The sequence below is a fragment of the Cololabis saira genome, chromosome 24 (genome assembly GCF_033807715.1).
Source record: "Cololabis saira isolate AMF1-May2022 chromosome 24, fColSai1.1, whole genome shotgun sequence".
Lineage (NCBI taxonomy): Eukaryota > Metazoa > Chordata > Actinopteri > Beloniformes > Belonidae > Cololabis > Cololabis saira.
This window is the reverse complement of record NC_084610.1, coordinates 7653263-7677602: the sequence shown is the minus strand read 5'-3', so window position 1 is coordinate 7677602 and position 24340 is coordinate 7653263. Positions and strand designations below refer to the sequence as shown.

The 24340-nt window shown below is 40.8% G+C and overlaps 1 protein-coding gene across 5 annotated transcripts in view; it reads right to left on the bottom strand.

Moving 5' to 3' along the window:
* Positions 1 to 328: 328 nt before the first annotated feature.
* Positions 329 to 24340, bottom strand: part of LOC133425087 (neural cell adhesion molecule 2-like) — a 436069-nt gene continuing 412057 nt past the window's right edge. For 2 of the 5 annotated variants that reach the window (XM_061715764.1, XM_061715767.1), the window contains exons 16-17: positions 20563 to 20770; positions 329 to 2265 (exon numbers count right to left, since the gene is read on the bottom strand). In XM_061715764.1, coding sequence (XP_061571748.1) covers positions 2151 to 2265; positions 20563 to 20770 — 323 coding nt within the window. In that variant the 3' untranslated portion in view covers positions 329 to 2150. The remainder of the gene's footprint in view (positions 2266 to 20562; positions 20771 to 24340) is intronic. The other 3 variants (XM_061715766.1, XM_061715768.1, XM_061715765.1) reach the window with 2 other exon arrangements.

Here is a 24340-nt window from a genome sequence, read left to right as displayed (position 1 = left end):
ACACATACTGTACACTGAGCTCAAACATACTTGTTTTACCCTCCACCGACGGAAAGTAAAGAAACAGAACGACCAAAAGCGTGGTGGAGGAGGAGGGAAAAGGATGGGGAGCAGGGGAGGAGGAGGGAGACGGAGAATCATATCCAGATACAAAATAACATGTACAAATCGTTTGTCCTCCAGGCACTGTGTTCCCCGTATTTACAGCCGAACCCCTCCACGCCGGCCCGTCCTCTCCACACGCAGGCGGCCAGGGCTCGCTGCGAGGACACGAGGCCAGCGCCACCAGCTTGGATGAAGAGTTGTGAGTGTTTGGGGGAAACGGTGGGGGGGCGTGCGTGCAGACACACGCGTGTCGTGCTGCAGCCTGGACAATCAATCACCGTCACAGAGCTCACACCTGCCACGTGCTTTTCACAAACATGACCTACAGAGCTGCATAACGGAGCGGGGACGTGTGCAGACGCTTTAATATACAAAAATAAATAAATTAGAACTGAATGAATGCCGGAGAGCAACATATCGATTTACTGAGTCTTTAATTTAGGATATGGTTCGATAAGGAGAATTACTTTGAAAAACTGAAACGGCCACACACACAAATGTGTACGATGCTGGCTTGCAGCACGTGCAGATACATTCAACAGGTACACATGCTACTGAGTGTTCAGCCACCCATGCACGTATGCACACACACACACGCACACACACACGCGCACGCACGCAGGGTGATGCATTACACGCTGTTCAAGTCAGCCTGTCCTTTAACTGAAGTAGTCTCAAACGTATCCGTTCCTGTACAGTGTCATCGACTACAATCCACGATCCTAACACTACGATTCCCAGAATTCACAGCATCACAATAAACGTTGATCCGGAAGCAGCTACGCTGCGATCAAATATTTGTTTGATGGAGTACACGGCTGCAGCGGGCGCTCAGCTCCAGAGTGGAGGGGGGGAAAGAAAAAAAAGAAAACAAAGAGAGAGAAGGCACATTAATGCCTTAATTACTGCCTCTGTTGAAATGTTCTCAAATAGCCGCAGGGCACGAGTCCTCTTTAGGGAAAGCAAATGAATAAGGAACGCAATTTTACACAATTACCAAACTTTGGACCTGAACACAACTGAGAGAGGAGAATTAAAATATATAAAATAGAGAAAAAAAACAGACAAAATAAAGCAATAATCTAAGAAATGGTCACAAAAAAGCCAAGCTTTCTGCATTAGGAAATAAAAGACACATCTTTTAGAGGATATTTACATAAAAGCTCTGTAAAATATTCTTTTTTTTCTTCTTTCACCTATGTACAACACACGACGACATCAGAGAGAAAAGCGACCAAACGGAGGAACAAAAACAAAGTGTCTGAGGCAGATGTGAGACGGGGTTGAATGAATAAAGTCAGTGTTCTTCCTCACTCTTCCCCGGTCCGGCGGAGTACCAGCGAAGGGCACAATCCAGACCACGTTGCTGCTCGTTTTACACCAAAGCATGAAACACACATTCTTAAAAGTATCAGCTTCAATACAGGAGGCTTCACCCACGATTACATCCACACACATTTGTTGTATTCTTTTCTTTTTTTTCAGCATTTTAAAAGTTTTTTTGCAACAACCGTTCAGAGAAAAACAATTCATCAAATGTCAGTCCCAAATCGTCACTAATTAAATCCCTAAGTGCTAATTCTACCTGGAAATGTGTTTACCTTTTGAACCCTGAAGCCCGCCGTCTTGAAACAAAATGCTCGTTCGGTTGGACGTCTGACTCGGCTAAACGGGCTCGAACCGCTGTCGTGATGTGCCTGAGCACTCGCTCTGACAAAAAGAAAGCGTAATCAGAGAAATTACACTGAGGAGGAGACAAAAGTGAGACAAATAAAGGCCCTAAAAAAACAAAATACAATCATTAATCAACAAGAGCCTCCCACTGAATCCATGTTTGTAAGAACACGATGTATTAACCACGCCGGGTTCCTTTCTTCCTTTCTATTTTCCTTTCTCTATTATTTGTATTTACACATGCCTGTCATTGGGGCATTGATATAAACAGATATAGTATTTTTACTCCACTATTTTCCAGTGTTGCAGTTTCTCTGGGTTTTGGTCTCGAGATCCGAATGTTCTTTTGGTGGCGAGGGGACCGACCCTGCTTATGCTTTGCTGTCGTCTGGCTTTATGTGGATGCTGTTGTCACTGTGCAGTTTGATTTCAATCGTGTCGGGCTTCAGAGACTCTTTTCCATTTTCCTCCTTCAGCGGAAGCTTCCTGCAGCCACAAAAACACAAAGACAAAGACACAACGTGCAGGTTATGAGACAGAAAACCACACATTTAATGCTAGTGAAAGTAAGCCGTGAAGCTACTGCAGCCTTAGAAATGCACACTTTCTCGCTTTAAAGCCCACCAATAATCACCTTTTTGACCTCTTGGCGGATGAGTAAGTTGCTTCCATTGGGATTAATAAAGTTGAATTTAATTGAGGAGAAAAAGCAGCAGGGGTATTAAATATAACAGCCTCTACAGAACTGCACAAGAGGCTTAGAGAAAAGGAAATTATTCATATTCTTTTACTCGCTTTGTTCTGAATGGTTGGAGACTCGACCAGTTTGTCGCTTTGAGTTGTGTGGATTTGTGACGAGGAAGGAGAGAATCACGGATACAGACATCCAAACAATGGCTTAGCGGGCTGGAGTTTCAGCGTCACTCCACTGAAGTTAAATGCCACTCCAGGGGCATTTTGTGGGTGAAACCAATGGAAAATGTTGAAATAAGTGCTGGAAATCTCAGAAGTGGCTCCTAGAAACACCGTAAATACATTTAAGAACAAATACTGTACCTTAAAGCCCACTTTGCATTCAGCTTACCGGGAGTTTGGTTTGCTATATCGTAACCTGAGTAAAAAAGGTACCAGTTTAGTTTGGAAGCAGCAAGTTATTCTGGTGTTTCTATGTGAAGGGCAGAGGTGTCAAGTAACAAAGTACAAATACTTCGTTACCTTACTTAGAAATTTTGGTTATCCATACTTCACTGGAGTAATTATTTTTCAGACGACTTTTTACTTTTACTCCTTACATTTTCACGCAATTATCTGTACTTTTTACTCCTTACATTTTAAAAACAGCCTCGTTACTCTATTTCATTTCGGCCTTTAAAAAAAAACTATCCAGTTAAATTGCTCCATCCGGATAGAGTGAATTTGGTTGTGGTTGTTTCAGATGTTCTTGTCCAGTTTTGTTCTTACATCCATTCCTGCAACTAAACTTGGATGTACATTCCAATAAAGGTTAGGATAAATGATAACATCCTCTGAAATTTGACTTTTTGCACCATTACAATACTTATAGGCAACTAGTCATCATATCTCCTGCTCTCTGAAACACATGTTAATGCTCAATAGTACACATATATGGTTCTTTAATATATTTGCATTATACTAAGATACATTCATTTTCAATGGCTTTTGTCCTTAATGGCTTTTTCCCCCTTATATTACTTTTACTTTTATACTTTAAGTAGTTTTGAAACCAGTACTTTTATACTTCTACTTGAGTAAAAAACTTGAGTTGATACTTCAACTTCTACAGGAGTATTTTTAAACTCTAGTATCTATACTCTAGTATCTATGAATGTGAATACTTTTGACACGTCTGGTGAAGGGTCACCACACACTGTATACTGATATGGTTTTAACATCAAAGACTTTTCTGTTTGTTTTCCTGTAACTGTCCGAAACCACATGAATGACTACTTTCAACTTCTTTTTCTCACCTCAACACTTTACAATCCAGAACACGCGCAAAGTCTCCATTGGACTCGCTTTAATGATGCGTTGGCCTTAGAAATATTCACTAGACACAGCAAATGCTAGTGGTTACTTGATATTCAGGCAACTACGGCCTGACAAGGACGCTAAAAGGGTGACCGTGGGATACGATTTCAAATGAACACAGAATTTCATCTGCGGTGGCCACCGAGGTCGGATTTCTGACTTGGAAAATCAGCTGCAGACATGTTGGGTTCTTTAGCACTTATGCCAGTTTACATCTCATTAAATCAGACGCAGTCAGTTTTGTCCAAATACATACACGCACGCACGCACGCAGGCACGCACGCAGACCTCCATCTATCAAGCTGAAAGCCACAATCAATCACAATTCAGTCAATTTCTTAAAGACCACAACATTTAAAAGGCACAACACAACCAATTGGATATAAAAGTGTATTTTAAAAAGGGACATACAGACACGCATTATTGCATAAAGTAGTTACCATCCACCACACACATTTGGAGGACAGAGCATTTACGCCAAGCTCACAGACTGAGGGGTTGCAAATCAGGAAGCAGTCAACGTTCATGTGTCAGCTCTCCACTGTCACGTACCAACAACTCCAAAGGCAGAGACACTTTCCTGGGATGTGCTGCCCCCAACCAGTCTGGGGTGGTATGGTTATATACCGTGCCTTTAAAAGTTCAAATGATTGATCAAAAACAAACTGTTTGTTGAAAGTGCCCCCCCCCCCAACAGTAACTGTGCTAAACCTGGATACCGTCACTCCGGAGCTGGCACTTTTTCCATTTGCTTTTGATTCGACCGATTTAGAAGACATACATGCAAAGATATATGTGTATAGTTTTTAGGGGTGTAACAATATATCGTGCCACAAAATTTCGTGATACAAAAACGTCACAATACGTGTCGTGGAGGTGACAAAGTGTATCGCGATATTGGAATATTAATATTAATCTATTGTGTTGACTAGTAACGCGCTTCCAAAAAAAGAAAAAAGTCAAATCATACATGAGAGAAACTATTCAGTTTGTGGCAAAATATTTGTACTTGTATGAAACTGAAGATGCATAATGTAAACCTGACATTTACTTTTAGTTCAGTTTGTGGAAAATGGTTGGCCTGGCTTTCTCTTTAAAACTTAAACAGTTATAAAGCATTACAAACTGTAACAATAGGGCAAATGCACAGTATTGTTTTGTATTTTGTGTTTTTCAAATAAAAGACCGTTTTTTCCAGTCATATGTTCCTCATTCAAGGTTGTTAAAAAAACATTGCTATAATATCGTATCGTTATCGTGACCTCAGTATCGTGTATCGTACCGTATCGTGAGATTAGTGTATCGTTACACCCCTAATAGTTTTGTAATCTTTTAAGATCGTAAAGAAAAAAAAAATATATGCATCTTCTCTTAGTGTCTAAATTTATCTTAAAGTCTTAAAAGAGAGAGAAAAAACACCCAGCAGGGATACAGACAGCATGAAACTATGACTCATACAAGGACACATGGATTATTAATCGTTTCCTGTTTTGAGAAGTAAATTGTGGTGAAATTTTAGGTCAAAATAGAAAAGAGGAATAAACAAACTCCTTGCACATCAAAGACACAAACACTTCTCTCTTACACTGAGTTTTCTGAAAGTGTTACAGATTTAATAAGAGACCTCAATAAGAATCTCAAACTTTGAGTTCTGTTCTCATCATTATGGCTCCTCTCTCTCTTACTTTTCCTTCATTGTGTGTTTCTCTGATTTAATCATGAGATCTGGAAACAAGGACGCGGTCGCAGGCAGAGAAAGCTAATATAAACCACATCCTTGTCAGTGTGCTTTAAGATCATTTCTATCCGGCCACCAGCCGGACCGTATTAACGCTTCAGCTGAGGGCTACTCATTTGCCGAGTTCACAGGGTCGTGCTGACTCTTATTTCGCTTCAGGCCCTGTTAATCATTTAAGACATGTCTGTCACCTTGCCTCAGAAACCATCCATCTGTTGATGCCTTTGACCGAAAGTTAACTCCATCACCTCTGTCAACTTGGAAATAAAAAAGGCTTAACATTTTGGAAACTCATCATCACTCCGGACCGTAACAGTTCTGCATCCAGGAATATGACTAGAAACTATTCTACACAAGCCAAATGTAAACTCTGCACAGAACTGGTGCTGGGTTCTCTGGACACAAGCTAACCTCAGAAATATATAGAGACAATGGACGCATGTGGTCTTGGGAGGTGACAGCTGGATGTCTCTCACCATCAAGTATTTCTTCAGCAGCGGAAGGCAGGACAAGACCTTATATGTCATGACTTATAACGTCATGTTTTCTTAGAAAGAGAAGTTGTATGCTGATTGTGTCTTATTGTATGGTGCAACCGATCTACCGACACCCATTCCAACTAAATCTGTCCATCTATTCCACTTTCAGATGTTAGAGAAACAAGATTTGAAGCGAGGCCTGCTAGATCTCTGATCAACACTCACTGGTAACTCACGGGGCGCTTTGTTGTCAATTTATTATATATTCGTTTTTGATCTAATGTTTTAGACTGAAATTAATGAAACACTACAGCCTGTCGAAATTAATACAGGGAATATTATTTGTATAAAACAATGGTTTTAATAATTGACTGACGCTACCATTTTTCCCTGCACACGGTGGCGGCGAGTATTTTATTCTGGTTCAACTACAGTAGGGCAAACCCATGTTTGGGTGGGACTCAAATAAATGCCAGAATTTCAATGTGAATGTATATTTAATAGAACAACACCCTCCCAACCCAGCTAGAAACAGTGATATGCCATGTTTGATGTTGAGCTTTGATATCCAATCTGTTGCTTGCAAAGTTTGCATTAAACTTTTTTCCCATTGTCTGTTTTTATAAATTTCTGCCACATTACAGATGTCTCTGACACGATAGAGTTCAACAAATCACCGGACGCCGTTATTCTACTTTAGAACTTGGTACTTTCCTTCTAAAGAAATTACAGTAAATTAAAGAATCGACCAATCAGAATTTTAGTCGAGCCAATCTGCATCTACTAATAAATCAACTAGTCGATTGGGAGATTCCAGTCCTAACTGGTACCTTGCCTGGGCATCACCTGCTAACGGAGCATGATCTAGGGGTTCCTGGAGCTCTGCTGGGTTTCCAAAGGTACAGTAGCTAGTTGATCACCGCTGATCGCTCTGGTCAGTCTATCTGGATGTTTCAACAACTGTTAGGGTTTACTGGACGACCAGCTAAAATCAGTCCTGGTAGAAGCTTTCAGCTGTCATCTGTTTGCAAGTTCCATACAATACCTTGTTAGGTTAGCAAAGATTTCTATGGCAACACAGCAATAGTTATGATTGAACACGGGTTCATGTAACGAAGACTTTCTTTGAGTGTGGGTCCAAGGTAAAACCTGGGACACTGGAACGTCAGACGGATGAAGTGGTTGACAAAGAACATCAATATGGAAGGAGCTGAGTTGGTGCTTTTCTGTTTGCTGTGTTTGTACAAATGGTGAGAGTTAAAGGAGCCGTCTGTAAGAAATGGCCAGAACTGGTACTGCAGTCTCTTTCAAAATATTGTTGAGCGGCGTGTACCCTCCCCCTCCTCCCCCCGACCAGAGGTTGCCAGGTAGGCTGCAGAATGCAGCAGGAACGTAGGCTGCCATGGCTGCGATAATTAGAGCCGAGCTGGCAACCCGGATGCCCAAACAATACTGACTTGGTGATTGGGAGATAGGTGGAGGGTGGAGCTTCAGAAACAATACTGACTTGGTGATTGGGAGATAGGTGGAGGGTGGAGCTTCAGAAACAATACTGACTTGGTGATTGGGAGATAGGTGGAGGGTGGAGCTTCAGAAACAATACTGACTTGGTGATTGGGAGATAGGTGGAGGGTGGAGCTTCAGAAACAATACTGACTTGGTGATTGGGAGATAGGTGGAGGGTGGAGCTTCAGGCCAAAACAAAAAATGACAACATCAACATCAGTTGAGGGCTGCAACTCCTCTTTTTAAACTGGAATATCCTGGCTTGAGTGCTGTTGTCAGTGACATAAGTATTTGAAATGAACATGATTTTTAAATGTCTGTTGACATATCGGGGTCATTTTATGATTCGTTTTATTATTGCTCTTACATACAGCTCCTTTAAACAGGAAAGAGACATGAAGAGAGATGCACGTCATCTCCGTCCTACAACAATACCAAACACCCTTCACCCAGCAGGTTTTCCATGGCATGCTTTAGTCATTATCCCAGGCAGGGATTAGCTGTTCCTGGTAAGGGACAGACACAGGAACAACTGAGGCTCCATGAGAGTATCTGGACTACCTTTAATGGAAACCCACCTCGCGGTAGGAATCGGCATCACGTTTTCTTTAGCTCAATAAAAGCTCATCAGGTTCTAGTTCAGATGTTTACAGACAATATCACAACTTTGGATGAACGTGTCGTGTAAAACAAGACCATGACGTCTGTTGACACGTTTTTTCATGGCTGGTAAAGTAGTAAAAAAACCTTTGATGTTATGCCGTCCATCTCATTTACCTGAGTCCAGACCTTCTACTCAGTGAAATGGACTAATCAACAGAGACATGAACTGGTAGAGAACTAACGACCAGCCAAACAACGTTAAGCTGCTTTTATGTGTTGATGAATTGTGCGCCACAGCAGGGATATTATAAATGGGGATTACTCAGTGTCTCATTACTATCAAGGCCTCTCTCTGTTCCTCATTCTCTCTGATCTTTCCCTGCTCTGCCCGGCTGGCCTTCGGCAGGAGGTTCCCCCCTATGATCCAGGTCCTGCTCAAGGTTGCTTCCCTGCTAAAGGGGCGTTTTCTTGCCACTGTTTATGTAATAATTGCTCGGGGGTCATGTTCTGGGTCTCTGGAAAGGGCCTAGAGACAAATTGTGTTATAATAGACGCTATATAAATAAAATTTAAATGAATTAATGGGCAACCAATCAATGAACCGATCAACACTTCTAATGACAAGGTCTGCAAGCTCCTGTTTAGGAAAAATGTAACCCCTTTCCCCTTACTGATTCCTTTATTATACAAACCCACAATTGTTGTCAATTGCATCTGATTACAAAATCAACCTCAAACAGAAATGCCAGACGTTCAGACTCGGTGGGAGTTTTGTGGAGAGGCAGATCAGGACTGTGAAACTGTAACCCTGTGTGATACTGTATCTAATAAGCCCAAATATTGCAATTGGCTGGAGGGGGTTCCCCTTTGGTTGATTGGTGGATGTCGAGGTGCCGGCACAGTAGAGCCAATTTCATGTCTCATTAGCTTCATGCAAAACCCAGATTGGATTGGTGTTCAGACGGGGAGTCCCTTACCCCGTTTATGGGAACGTGTTGCCACTTGCTGTTTCCTCTTTCTGGAGTGGGAACGGGAATTTGAAAGAAATCCATTGAAATATAGTCTGTCATCAAAAAGTTGATGCAAAAGAGACTACAGTAGCAAATGAGAGGTTCAAGTTATTTGTTCACATGCCAGTGATCTGCATAGAATCACTCTTTGAACACGACTGTACATGTTTCTGCACATAAATTCAGTTTTGGATACATTTTTGCCGTAAGACTGACAGTTTTTAGTTGTTTTTTTTTAAACAAAGTAGGCTTCTTGTTCTCATCGTGTGGGCAGCCTCCTAAACATTTAGTGGAGTAAATGAACCACTGCTTTTATGTTCTTTTTCTGTTTCATTTAATTTTATCCTCATTTAATTTTAGGGTTGAAACTCATCTCCATTTTTTTTGTGGTTCCAAAAAAGAAAAAAGAACTAGTACATATTTCCCAATTATTTGTTAGTGGAGCTATGCAGGGAGAGAGAAGGAACATTCAAGTGTAAAAAGCAAACAAAAACCTAACAAAATGTGTGGTTGACAATGAATCTGGACTAAAAGGTTCCTGCTTTTGGCTCTCGGAGAGAGATTCCTAACAACAGGAGCTTGGTTTTGTTGCCTCATCCTACTGACAAAAGAATTGTTTTTCTTTTTGCATGATATCTGAGAAAGCTCGTTAATATTCGTCAGGAAATCACTACCCAATGGGCCAGTGAATTAGATGGTATTAATAAGAATTTCATGGTGAGCAAGTCAGAGGAAACAGTTCCTCTGATGACGAGAGAAGATGCTGCTGAACTCGTCTCCTTGACTGAGCAATAAAACGTGCTTCCATCAACTCTTTGGGGTTTCCACCTGATGAAGCTCCACATTGGTCATTTTGAAGCCATTGCAGAACTTGCTGTTCACGGAATCACCATTCACTAATTACACTGAGAAAAGAATACTGTTACACTTTAAATAAAACTAAAAACACTGTAAATTATGGAGGATTTTTTGTGCCAAAATTTGTGCCTAGTTTATCGTAATGTGTTCACAAGCCCTGCAACAATCCATTATGTGGATTCGATTTGCCTTGACTTGATCAGGGGAACCAATGAGGTGTTTGAAATCCGCCCACTGAGTTTGACGAGTGAAACTGACAGTTTTACATTTACATTTCATGATTCAGCAACACGAAATCATTAATTAAATGTGTCATTAATTAATTAAATGCAGTTTTACATTTCATGATTCACACGCAACACGAAATCATTAATTAAATGTGTCATTAATTAATTAAATGCTGAAATAATAAATATATATTTTTACTTAAAATTAATTGTATTTTAATTAATTAATGACATATTTCATTCTAATTTTAATTAATTAATGACACATTTAATTAATTAATTATATATTTCATTCCCAATTTAATTAATGATGTATTTATTTATTTAATTTTGGCACAAAAAATCCTCCATAGTAAATATGGTTTGTTGTTTCATTTAAAAGAGATTGTAGTTTGTCTTATTGCAACTTGTAATGTATTGCAATTTATCTTGTGTGTTAAATTGTTCAAAAGTGGTGAGGTGTGAAATAAACTGCCATGGATACTGGAAACACAACTGGGGTGGGGGCGGGAGATTGGCGGTGCAAAAACCTTCTTATTAACCAAAAGGGGGCCCACCAGGAAAAGTTTGGGAACCACTAGATTAAGAGATTCGATCAGAATGAATGTAAAGTAACATGACGCTTGAAGACGGCTGTGACTGGCTTCAGGTCGGCCTGGGAGAGTCCACGCTGAAGGTGATCAGATCAGTCCATCTTCAATTAGCAGATGCCAAACAATGATACTAGTTTATGTTACCTCATGTTGATTCCAATCAAATCCACCCATTATTCCTTTACACATTGTTCTTTGTATTAACACCTGAAATGATGACTGTTGGGACGTAAATTTAAGAGTGCCAAGGTGGAAACAAGGATTTCTGGTCCTAGCCTGAGCAGTTCTGGTGTGAGCTCTAAGCAGGCTGACATCATCTTTAAAGGAGCATGAGGCTCCTTTTAAGAAATGAGACTCTCTAGCGCCACCCTTCACCACAACGGCCGTTGGGGGTACTGCAGCCAACAGCGAAGCCGGCACGGGAGAACGGGGAGAACCTGCATGCAGTGTCATGTGACGTCACATCCGCAGGACAGCGCGGGAAATTTGGCCTCCGAATTGCAGCACATTTTGCAGCACACAGCCTGTTCAAGGCAACAGAGAGATACACTAGAGGGCTCATTCTTTTTGGTTTGGAACGCTTCATCTGACATTATTACTAGAAAACTTGAAACATATACACATTTTTTTCATAAATCCTGCCTCAATCCTGCCTCATGCTCCTTTAAATTGTGATGCACCCAAATGAAAATTTGTGGCCGAAAACCGAAACTGATAGTAAACACTTGACCGAATACCGAATAACATACTGAACAATGGTTCTTCGCAGTTTTTCATTTATTTTGCCAATTTTTGAAAAATAAAATTGAGAATTATCTTTCACAATCTCTAATAGGCTACAGTAAGTTCTGCTCTTACATCTGGTGATGCTTGTAAGTCCCGTTGTTGGGGATGTGTAGGCTATGATAATGAGACGGGTATTTCTGCTGCCTGACGAGAGGCTCCAGGCTGCAGAGGGCCCGGTCATGATATGCCCCGCCCCCCGGTCATAAGCCCCGCCCCCCGCCCGGCTCTTATGTTCCTCTACTGGCGAAAGGGTTCTCGCTCCTGGGGATGGGGACTTCTGACAGATAACCATCTAACTGTTAGATGCGGTTGCACTTGTCGTCTGCCGGGCATCTGGGTTGTTTTCTTGGAGGATCTCCTCCTATCAGACAGTGAGTTTTCTCCACCGCATCGGTAGTACGGGACCTTTTCTCTGCTGTGCGTCCCGTGATCGTCTCCATCACCAAGCGGCTTTCCCAAATCCAACTCAGTCTGGATCATTTCTCGTGTCCTCTGCTTTTTCTCCACATCCAAGTAATGATCTGACATGCTGACATGTTTGCTGCATTTAACACCGCACGCTCCTCACTCCAGCTGTTTGCTGTTTGACTTGCGTCATCAAACGCCTTATTAATTGTTCGGTTTTTTCCCCACTTATTCCACCGAACACCGAAAGTGTTTTTTTTGCCATTTTTGGCCGAACAATTTCGCTTACCGAACATTCGTTGCATCACTACTTTAAATATTGTGTTTTAATAGATTACTCTTTGGTTAAGGAGACAGTTTTGTTTTCCTTACTTATGTCTTGCCTGCACTGTAAGATAATTATAAAAAAACAGGTGTGAACTTTTGAAAGATGTGGGAAGTGCATCCATGGACCATTTACCTCTGTGTTTTTACCTACAACCCTCATCCTCCTCCACAAACACCGCCTTAGGTACACACGGCCCGTGTGAACACGGACTCTCAGAAGTTCCATTAACCAATAACAATGTTTGGTGAGAGAAAGCAGGAGGAAATACCGCTGGGTCTCCACCAGCCTCAGAATGTGCTCTTCCAGCCAGCGGCTGCATGCGCCTCATGGCGGGCTGGCGAGACATCAGAACGGCTATGTAGATGTAAGCCTGCAATCTCAGAGTCTCTTAATGACACCAAAGCAGAGCTGGGGAAACTTTCTGTTCTCTCTCCGGTGGTAAAGGTACGCTCACAGCCGTCTACGGGAGGATACAAAAGCAGACAAAACTCTGCTTTTCACAGACGTGACGCACTTTATTTGCACTCTTATCTGTTCTCTCGATGCTTATTTATTTCTTCTGGAAGCACATAAAATAATCACTGGGATCTTGCAGTGAGCACTGAAATGGAGGTGATGTTGAGGGTACTTTCAGAAGGCCTGCCGATGCACCATTCATCCGTTCTCCTGGGGCTCAACAACATCCTTCACAGCCCTGTTTACATGAGGGGGGAATATGAAATGACAAAATGAAGGGAAAGTCTAGTCGGAATAAAACGCACGACTTATTCCTCCTCTTATAAATCCAGGTGTGCTCACTCGAAAAGCCCTTCAGCATTGCAAGTCAACCATTTTGTTTGTTTTGTGTCTTTTTTCGGTCTGCTGCTCCAGAATTTGAAATATAAATGCTCTCTATACACGTCAACAACTGTTACATCTCCGCATGTCTATAATAAGTTGCATTTACATTTTTTAGGGATGACTCACTCCGGGAGTTGGGATCCATCAGTTTTAGTTAACATCCCAAAACACGAACTTTTAACAAATGTAATCAGTATGTATTTGCACTGGTTTTTGGTTAAATTTCCTAAAGACAATAACAAAAGAAAATCTGCCTGAATTTGATGTAATCAGGAGAATTGTAATATACACATGTAAGGAAACCTCGTATTTTACTGGTTTATTCAGGAGGAACACAAAGGTTGCGGTTTTACAACATCAAATTATCTTTCCACTGGTTAGGCACGGTGGAGGGAGAGTCGTGATGTGGACTTGGATTGCTACCTCATGGTCTCAAACACTTACCATGACTCTCATTTCCAAACCAAAAGGGATTTTAGTGCTGTTTCAGGGTCAATATTAAATTAAGACCCCTTTTTTTTGTTTTTCGACAGCATGTCCCAAAGAAAGTACCGGTTCAGAGCCAGGAAAACTGTCGCTGGCAGCAGCTACATTCCCTCAGAAGTTAACAATAAACATGTTTCTGCCAGTTGCTGGGCTTGTTTGTTTTATGTTGCCCACATTTGGATGAAGTATGTGTGGGTGGAGTCAGCTCCTGTCAATATGTTGTCCAGAGTCATATTGACAGGAGCCGCAGAGTCTTCTCTGGGCGACACACTGAGTTTGTCCAATTTCTTTTTTTCCCTCCACCGTCTGATACGAACCATAACTGACCACTTAGTTTATTGTTTGGTTCTTTAAATACCTTTAAGGGCTCCCTTTAAGATTATAACAGCATTGAGGGCTTCTCTAAGATTTGGATCAATACAAGTGGAGGGAAAGGGATAAAAGACTGGCAAAAATCAAAATGATATTATTAACCATTATTAAAGGAATTGATTTTCCCCCCACTGTAGCCGCAGGATGCCAGAATCACAACTATGACTTTACTACTCTGCTTTATATTTCTCACTTAAAGTCATCCGGTATTCAATAGGACACTCAGAAGTCTGATGTCTTCCTGGTCAAATCTGTTACTTTACCTGGTGCCCTGGTGTCAGCAGAATCTATCACATCTAGGGTTGCAAAATTCCGGGAATTTTCAAAGTTGGAAACTTTCCATGGGAATTAACGGGAATATATGGGAATTAACGGGAATAAATAAGACATTTACAGAATTGAAGGTTGGCCCTTAACAGGGAACTTAAATATAGTTGGGGGAAATATATTGTAGCATAGTCTTGGCTAAAACAACCAGATTTAATGCAAGTACACTCCTCAATCACATGCACACAGCACATTGCTTACTGCAGTGCTATTGAGGCCACGCCCCCTACAGGCACTGTGCATTCCTCCATCACATGCATAGGTGATTTCTTGAAGCCTGGAGGCCACACATTTGAGCTCAAAGCACAAGACTATTGAAGCCACACATTTGAGCCCACGGACTATATAAAGTCAAGTAAGTTTTGATAATATTATGGGGTAAATATATTTGATCTATAATTGTATTAATGTTTAACTTGCAAATATTAAATAAATACATTCATGTTTTTGTTCATTAAAATAATTGTTCATACAAGAATAAAAACTAAAGTTCTACTCAAATAAATCTGTTGAAATGTCATGTTTTTGTATTATCTTGCATGGATATCTGCTTATGACAAAATAAATATTTACATTTATGTTTGGATATGATACAGTTTGTTTAAATTACCCCCAATTTCCAGTTAATTCCCATAAATTCCCATAAATTCCCAATAATTCCGATAAATTCCCATAATTCCCATAATTCCCATGGAAAGTTTCCAATTTGGAATATTTCCAAAATTCCCCAGCTTAACTTCCCATGGAAAGTTTCCGGAAATTTACCGGAAATTTTCCACCCTTTTGCAACCCTAATCACATCTGGATGAAACTGGATCTGTGACTGGGTCTGATATGAACAAAGGGATACCAATCACAGGTGATTTAAGGTTAAATTAGTAAGCCAGATGTTGCCCCTTGGATCCACTTTTATTCCTGGATGTTTAATTGAGCCTCGCTTGGTGGAATTAAACAGCAGCATCAAACCCGATGGTGTGCTGTCTCTTTACTCCATTACCACACATTCAATGAGCAACTGTTCAATAGTCAACAAGGCCAGTGCAAAACACACTCAGCTCTTTCAGCTTTTATCAAGGCAACTATAAAGCCTACATGTGTCCAGAGTGAACAAAGCAGGTTCAGTGCCATGCGTTGGTTCACCTCTCACTTGAATAAGTAAGTGCACCACTGAGACGACGCTTGGCTGCTGATGCTCCGCACCAACCGCCCCCACCAACATGCAGGTGAAAAAGCAGGTTGTAAATGTTGTCTATGACCCCCGTCAACGCAGAATCTTGTTTTAAAGGCCTGCTGTGTGCCAAAGTGCTGAGCTGTGCCCTCCTCAATTTTATTGTTGATCTCTGACATTTTCATAAAGCTGCTTGGGGTTTGCTGGTCTTTACAACATGGATTCACATGTTTGAGTTTTGCATTGGATCAATCACGATATTTCAGCTCAGTAAAATGGCCGCAATGTGCTTTATTTGAGCACCATAAGTTGTAAAAACTTACATCCATACATTTCCATATACTGTATGTATTTAGGCTTCAAGTTTATTGGCTCTTTGTTACCAGAATGAACACTACAGGGGGGATGTTGTGAACTGCACATGAGACGCATCGACAAAATGGAAAACAAATAGTTTTCTCTTCTGTTTTTTAATGTTTTTTGTTACCACTGTTGCCCGAATTAAGATTGAATCAGGTAGCTTTCTTCGGATATTTATATTATACTGTAAATGACAATAAAGTGGATTAAACTGACTGACTGAATGATATTCATACTAACACATATAAGAAATTGACTGCATTTAGCTTATTTTATCTATTTGCTAAGAAAATATTTCCTGACAATCGCCACTTCACAAATAAAGAACAAAGTTTTTCCCCATATAGTTGTGTTTTCTGATTCTGTTGCATTTTCTTTAATTGTTTTGGTGTGATTACTTTCTTTGGTCGATTGTTGTAATAGGCCTTGCAGAAAAATGATTTGATTCATTGTTTTTCCTCCAGTCTTGTAAAAGTGCAGACCTGCAATGCAGGCATACAATATAGTTATTGTTTTACTTGAAAGCCTCATTTTTCAGCTGTCATGATATATTTATGTGTGTGTCCCTGGATAAAAGGCTGATGACAAAGCCCAGATTGTAAAACAAATGCAGCCAATGCTGTCTGGAGTGTTTTGTTATTATTCTGTTGCGGCGTGAGAGTTTTCGGCTTCAGAATACACATCTGACGCTGCTTTGTATATTTTATTCCGGCCAAACAACTTGTTGAGTGTAATGCAACTTAAAAGAAGTTGTTGCAGTATTATTAATACTATTATTACTGTCACACACACACACACACACACACACACACACACACACACACACACACACACACACACACACACACACACACACACACACACACACACACACACACACACACACACACACACACACACACACACACACACACTCTCTGCAGGCTGTCTGGGCAGCCATTCACTCAGTGACTCAGCAAAATCCAACCCCCTCCTCTCCGCTCCTGTTCCCTCCCTCTCTGGTCTGAACCTTGACAGTTTCCAAACAGAAACAGCGTCGCTGAGGCCGGTGAATCGGCCTGTGGGCGCCTGCTCAGAAAACCTCTCTGGATACAACAGCGGGACCAGATCTGGAAATCGATAGGGCGCTTACACAGACAAGGCATGCGGCAACACTTCTTCTGGCTCATTCAGGGACCATTTCCATGCATGTGTCAACACGGAGGTGCAAACCATATCTAGACTACAAACACAGACAATACATGCACATTATGAGTGTGTAGCCACACAAAGCATGCACAGGACGGGTGGAATCACTGCACACTGTGTAGAAGGCACTAGTTGGAATGAGAAAGACATAATCAGACATACTGTGGCTGAAAGGGTGGTTGGACGGCTGTTGTAGGTGTACCTACAGTAAAAAAGAAGTCTCCTTTTCTCATTCACACTAAATATAAGAAGAATTTAGGCTGTGCACGACATGGAAAGTTGCAATTCTTATTTCCGTCATCCCACAAAGGGACAACACAACCTTCCTAATGAGGACTATGTTTGAGATTCTGGCTCACAAAATGATACCTAATTCAAGATTAGTATAATTAAGCAACTACCGGGTGTATCTGCATAAATCTCAGATCAAAGAGATGCAGGTGAAGCATACTTATGAATACATGCTACAAGAACATAGTAAATGAAGTTAAAACACAGCAAGAATGAAAAAATAAACTCCAGGAGGGTCTGTCTTTTTCTGGATTCCTGTACTGGAAACAAACTTTCTAGAAATCTCACTCTATAATGTTTCACTTATTGTACAAAGACTGATTTTCCTACTGTGCAAAATATTTTAAAGAACTTGTGAAGAACAATGTCTTGATGGACTTTCCAAATTGGCCATTTTGGCTCATTTTGGCAACTATAAAACTGAACATAACTTAAAGGAGACCTATTATGAAAACCAGGTTTTCTCTTGCTTTAACATATATAAAGTGGTCTCCCCTCAGCCTGCCAACTCAGAGAAGGAGGAAAGTAACCAAATTCTGCAGTGTCTGTACAGCCGCCCGGATGAGCCGTCCAGTGTCATGTGGATCTACGAGCCAATAAGATTCTGCTCCCTTTCGTTATGCAACCAAAATGCAGTTTACGGTAAATAGGTTGGCCTCTGATGCGTGAAAACACGCCCACAACTAACTCCACCGGCCGGAGATTCCGCCATTTTTCGTAGCGGTGTATCGCGTCATTCAGGCAGCCAATCAGCACAGAGCCTCATTATCATAGCCCCGCCCACTCAGAATCCCTCATAGATATTGAGGTTAGAGAAAAACATGGCTCAGAGGCTGAATTTCTAATTTATTTAGCAAAAACAATCAAAAGCTTGTTTATAATAGGTCCCCTTTAAATATCTAATTCCTGTTTTGGGTTTGTTTGTATCAGCAAAGCTCTTCAGTTTGTGTGCTGTGAGGCACTGGTGCAGAACTCGGTTAACTTTTATGCAAAAAACCATCTCAGGAAGGACTTGGAGATCTTCCCTGATCATCAACACAGCCCATGTTTACCCCAGGAAGTGCAGCTGCATGGCAATAGCCCCAATTACATAATAATGAATTCACTTAACGTAGCTTACAGTATGTACTGCATACTGGTCTTGCTACGGTTACTAGTACCTAGTGCCACCATAAAACATCTATATCACAGCACGAATGGAAGCTGGTCACATGAAAGCTCTGACTCTTCCAGGTACAGCAACGTATTGCATGATGGGATATACAGTACCATGTGAGCTCGACCCGTCTACCTGCACAGTGGAAATTGTTCTTGAAGCTGTAAATAAATTGGGTACTTTTCACCTACGATGTAGAACACTTTAGCAATGACAGTGTATCTAAGTATCTAAGGTAGTGCTTGACGAATTTTGATAAGTGACACTTTTACAGAAGCTTCGTAGTGAATTTTGGTTCATGTTGTTCAGTGGTTCCCAACCTTTTTTCCTTGTTCCCCCCCTACTTGTGTCTAAGACCAGCCGGGCCCCCGACCCGTACGTACTAGCAGCAAAAGAGTAAAGTCATTTGTTACAAACCTTTAATTGAAAAAATTAACATTAATTATGTTTTTTTTGATACATTTCCCTTTGGTTTACCCTGTACTTTGTTTTTCTCACCTTCCTTTTTTTGTCACCAATGTATAAAATACGCACAAAAAGTTATTGCAAGGACATAAAAATATTTTTGAAAAATGTCTCTTAATATGAGAGCAAATTTTTTTTTCTCACATTTTTCCTTTAAAGGAGCTTGAGGCTCCTTTTAAGAAATGAGACTCTCTAGCGCCACCCTTCACCACGACGGCCGTTGGGGGTACTGCAGCCAACAGTGAAGCCGGCACGGGAGAACGGGGAGAACGCACATGCAGCGTCATGTGACGTCACATCCGCAGGACAGCGCGGGAAATTTGGGCCCGAATTGCAGCACATTTTGCAGCACATAGCATGTTCAAGGCAAAGGAGAGATACACTAGAGGAATCATTATTTTGGGTTTGGAACGCTTCATCTGACATTATTACTAGAAAACTTAAAATGTATACGGATTTTTTTCATAAATCTTGCCACAATCCGGCCTCAAGCTCCTTTAACAACCTGTCCGAGTAGTAGTATGATTAAATGTTGAATAATGATATAATAATACGTTTTTAAGTTTTTATCCTGATAAATAACTTGGGTTTATACAGACTTGGATTACTGTATTCCATTAGGTGTGTTATTATGATTTTTTTATTTATTTAACATGTGTAAATATAATTTTTATAACTGCATATTCTCAAAGCAGACAAAGTTTCGGGCCCCCCCAGAGATCTCTGGCGCCCCCCCAGGGGTAGGGATGTAGTTCACGGATCCACATAACCTCAGACATCCAATCAGAACAAAGGAATTGTTGCACATTTCCTCAAGATAGTCCTCAGCATACTTTTGAAAGTTGCTACTCTTAAAATAATCAATCCAAGAGACTGAAAGTTATTTGGATTGTTCACAGACCTGAAAGTGCATGGATGGAGTTTTGCATTAAATATCATCTATGTTAGTGAAACGTCAAAAGAAAGACCTCATTTGGGGTTGGGCAGGAGAAAGTCACGTTTTTTATTTAGCTTTTCTTCAACCGTGAGCTCAAAGTTGTGAGTCTTACACAACTGGTGTGTAAAGTGTTAGCTTTAACGCAACAACAGGCTGCTGTTTATAGGTTGTAGCAAGTGGTTTCCCGTGCAGGTTTTTGGTAGCGCAACGCCTTCTTTGTACCATCTATTCACGTATCTGCTTGACGTTGGAAACGTAGTTTGTTTAGGCAGAAATTGTCTTCACACAGTTAAAGCGGAGCTGTGTCCCATTTGTGTGTGTATCATGCTTGATATGATTAAAAGAGCTTGTATGACCTCCATCATCTGGAGGTTAAACGATTACACTGCAGGTGAAAAACTCTCTTTTAATCTAAAATCTCAGTCTTTCCATTAAATTTAGATCTTTTTAAGTTTACTGCAGTTTAAAAACGATATAATGAAAGAGTGACCCACAGCAGAGGTTTCCTTAGCAGGCATGAAGGACCTGGTGACTCGTCGGGGCTCTTACATCAGAGGTCGCACATTTCACTCAAGGAGATTAAAAACTCTGGACAAGGAAGAAATACTCACAGGTAGGCAGCCTTGCCCTCCTCTATTTCCTTCCCCTTGCCACTGGTGGCCGTCTTCTTGCTGCACAGCGTGCGCGTGATGCACATTAGCAGGCCGCAGTGACGCAGGAAGAAGCAGCTGATGTCCACCAGCACGAGGAGCAGCAGCAGCGCTCCCAGGCTCAGGCCCACCACCGCGCCGAGCCCCAGGCCGCTGAACAGGGATTCTGCTAAGACACACGACACAAGCAAGGATTAAAACACAGGTTAGTAACGCAGGCTCCACCGGCCTCACAGGAGGGACGAGTCCTCGGGTCGCCGTCTGCCCATCCCCCTGTCTAGCTACGGTGTGACAGTAATATAAGAGTAAAAAAGGGAAAACTTGAAGCGCACTTACTACGAAACTTTTTCAAAAATCACACCAAGGTCAATGAATTCCTGCCGAGTCGGCTGGAGAGTTTCCAAGCTAATCCGCAATCCTCAGTGGAGGATGGAGTAATCTCAATTATTAGCTCGAATCCGCCAAATCTCCCCCAAACTAAATCAATTTCTGCCTCTCAAAGTTTTTCTCTATTTAGAATCTAAGTTTAAAAGGCTCAGAAATGTGAGAAAATCATCTCTGGAGGCCTCCTAAAAAAATCTTTATGTGGAAATTGGCGACTTTTTATCCGTTTAAAAATATGAGGCAATTTCAACAAAAGCGAAACATAAGAATTTCATGAGCTGAAACCTCAGAACTAAATACATTTCCAGTGCTGTAGTTGCCCTCAGGCCTTGCATCATGTGCCAGCCGTCAGCATCTCTGCCTCCACAGGTGAAAGAGTTATCGTCTACACTTCTCCAGCTCTTTTGCACCACAGTGCATCTCACAGCAGCATTACCATACTGATGTTTCAGCCAGAGTCCTCTGGGCGCCTCTTATTTTGTAGCTTGCAGCATTTAACAGATTCATGTGGGAAGGTAATTCAGAGTTTTCAGCCACAAGCTGAAATCATTTTTTTTTTCCTTCTCTCAGAGCGGCCAGCAAAACACACTGGGTTCTCAGATGAGAACAAGCAGGGCCGGCCTTCGATTGAATTAATGAGAAAATGAAGGTAAAATGAGGCTCCCAGGGGGCACGGCTGAATGGAGTTGTGGCCTTATGTGGTCCTGGGGTTGAGCAAATTGAACAGCCACGATACAATCACTGTTGACAGCTGGAGGTCAGACCTAGTCAAGAGTAATCGACAACAGAAGAATGAGTGAGCTTTCCGGTTTAGAAATTCTTCCTTACATGCCGTCGTGAACCTGATTCATGAACCTGATTCATGAACCTGAACCCATTCATTTGAACGATACATGTTTATACAGCTGCAGACCTCGTGGCGTACCGTCCATCATACCGTGATGTGCAGCTCCCCAGAAATATAACTCTGTGTAGGACTAATGCAAACTGCAAGAAATATAATTGGTCCTTTGATGCAAATAACCGAAGGGAAAATTATCACAAGAATTACTATAAAGAATTGTAAAATGATCACAAAGTGAAAATGGCCCCGAAGAGATGCAAGATGACGAGGGAGATTTAAAAAGTAACTCTTCAAAATATGTAAATTACCCAGAAAGACATGAAAAATTATCATAAATGGGAAGCAACCACGAAAAAGATCAATTTTATGCAAAAATGATAACCAAGATATGCAAAAATGACCAAAAAAGCCATGAGAAGCAAAGCGCCAGAAAAGCTCCAATAAATGACCACAAAATGATCACAAAGAAAGAAAAATTACGATAAAATAAAGATGTTAAAATGACCTCAAACATATGAACAATGATACAGGAAAGCAAAATGATCATGGAAAAAGATGTGAAATGCCCACATTTAGACAAAACACCCACAAAGATGGACAGTGACCATGAAAAATGCAAAAATGACCACAAAGAGATGCAAGATGACGAGGGAGATTTAAAAAGTAACTCTTTAAAATATGTAAATTGACCACAAAGACATGAAAAATTATCATAAATGGAAATCAACACAAAAAAGATCAATTTTATGCAAAATGATAACCAAGATATAAAAAAATTACCAAAAAAAGACACGAGAATCAAAGCGCCAGTGATGTGCAAAGTTCCAGCAAATGGCAAATGTCCACAAAAACGATCACAAAGAAAAGAAAATCACCAAAAAAAAGATGTTAAAATAACCTCAAACATATGTAAAATGATCATGAAAAAGATGTGAAATGCCCACATTTAGAAAAAACACCCACAAAGATGCACAGTGACCATGAAAAATGCAAAAATGACCAGGAAGAGATGCACAATTATTGCAGATAAGCAAAATGTTACAAAAAGGACCAGAGAGACCTGAAATGGCCATGCAGATAGAAACTGACCATGAACAGATGCAAAATAACCACAAAAACACACAAAATCAATATGTATGCACCGAGAGAACTGTCTCATAACCCGTCAGCACGTTAAATATGACAGTGATGGTGCATCCTCAAATTAAAGAGAGTCTGAGAGTCAGCGGTTCAATCCTGCGGTTTCATTACGGATCCAGAGTGCTGGCGTACACAGCCAGAAGAATCCAAATCCCCGGATTCCCAAATGCACCTGCACCATTGCGGAAGTGTCACAACCCAAATGACTCTTGTGTCTGCCACTTTGTTCCCGACCCAGAGTGGAGACTGCAGATGCCGGAGCCTGGGAGCCATCCAAAGCACAGAGACGGAGAGAAACAACTCTAATTAAAACACTTTGCTGTTTTGTAAAACGGGCCAACGTGGGATTTGAAACTTGTATACTGGATCAATATTTTCTCACTGCCATAGGCTACCGGTTTCCGTCTCACCTTTTGAAAGTTTATTTGAGCTAATTTGGCTGCCGAGGCTACAGAATCAGAGGCAGTAAACAAAACCACCATGCCGGCTCCCCTGAAGCATTCATTTACTAATCCATTCTTTGAGCCATATTTCGCTCTCTTTCATAATCAGACTGTTCTTGCTTTAAGCTGACATGTAACTGTTTTATATCTCAACAATGATGCCAAAAACTAGAGTTGCTGCTTTTATGAGTTTAACATTCCTAAACTTTAAGTTTTCATCTGTTGAGGAGCATTTCTCAGCAGTTGGAGTTCTGATTGCCTGTCACAAGCTTTTTACTTGTTCAGTCTTTAGATGCAGTTTTATTAAACTATTCCTAAAGTTCGGAGCAGAATTTGACTTGTAATCAAAGTCACCAGGGAAAAAGGAGAGCCTTAATGGCAGGAGGAGCACTTTGCAGAAGTCGTAAAGCATGTAGCCTAGATGGGAATAGGGCATTTTTTATTTTATTTTGTTTTTAATTTAGACATATTAGACTTATCTTCTATTAGTGATGGGGATCAAGTGAAGTTTTATGTACATCATTGGGAAAAATATACAAATTAATGCATGATTGGGAGTGATTTTTTTCTTTTTTTTTGAGTGACAGCACTGCAGTCAGTTAGCCATCAATCCCTGTAGCTACTTAACACTCAGTATGTATGGTGACCTAGACATCTGAGCTGCTACACTGCAAAAACTCAAAATCTTACCATGAATATTTGTCTTATTTCTAGTTAAAATGTCTCATTTTTAGTCAAAAAATCTCATTACACATAAAACAAGAGTCATTACCAGAAAAATAACTTGTTATTTGACAATTTTCACCTGTTTCAAGTAAATTTTCACTTGAAATATGTAGATGTGAAGATTTATCTTCTCATTACAAGCAAAAAAATCTTGTTTCACTAGCAGATTTTTCTACTTATTTTAAGTGAAAATCTACTTGAA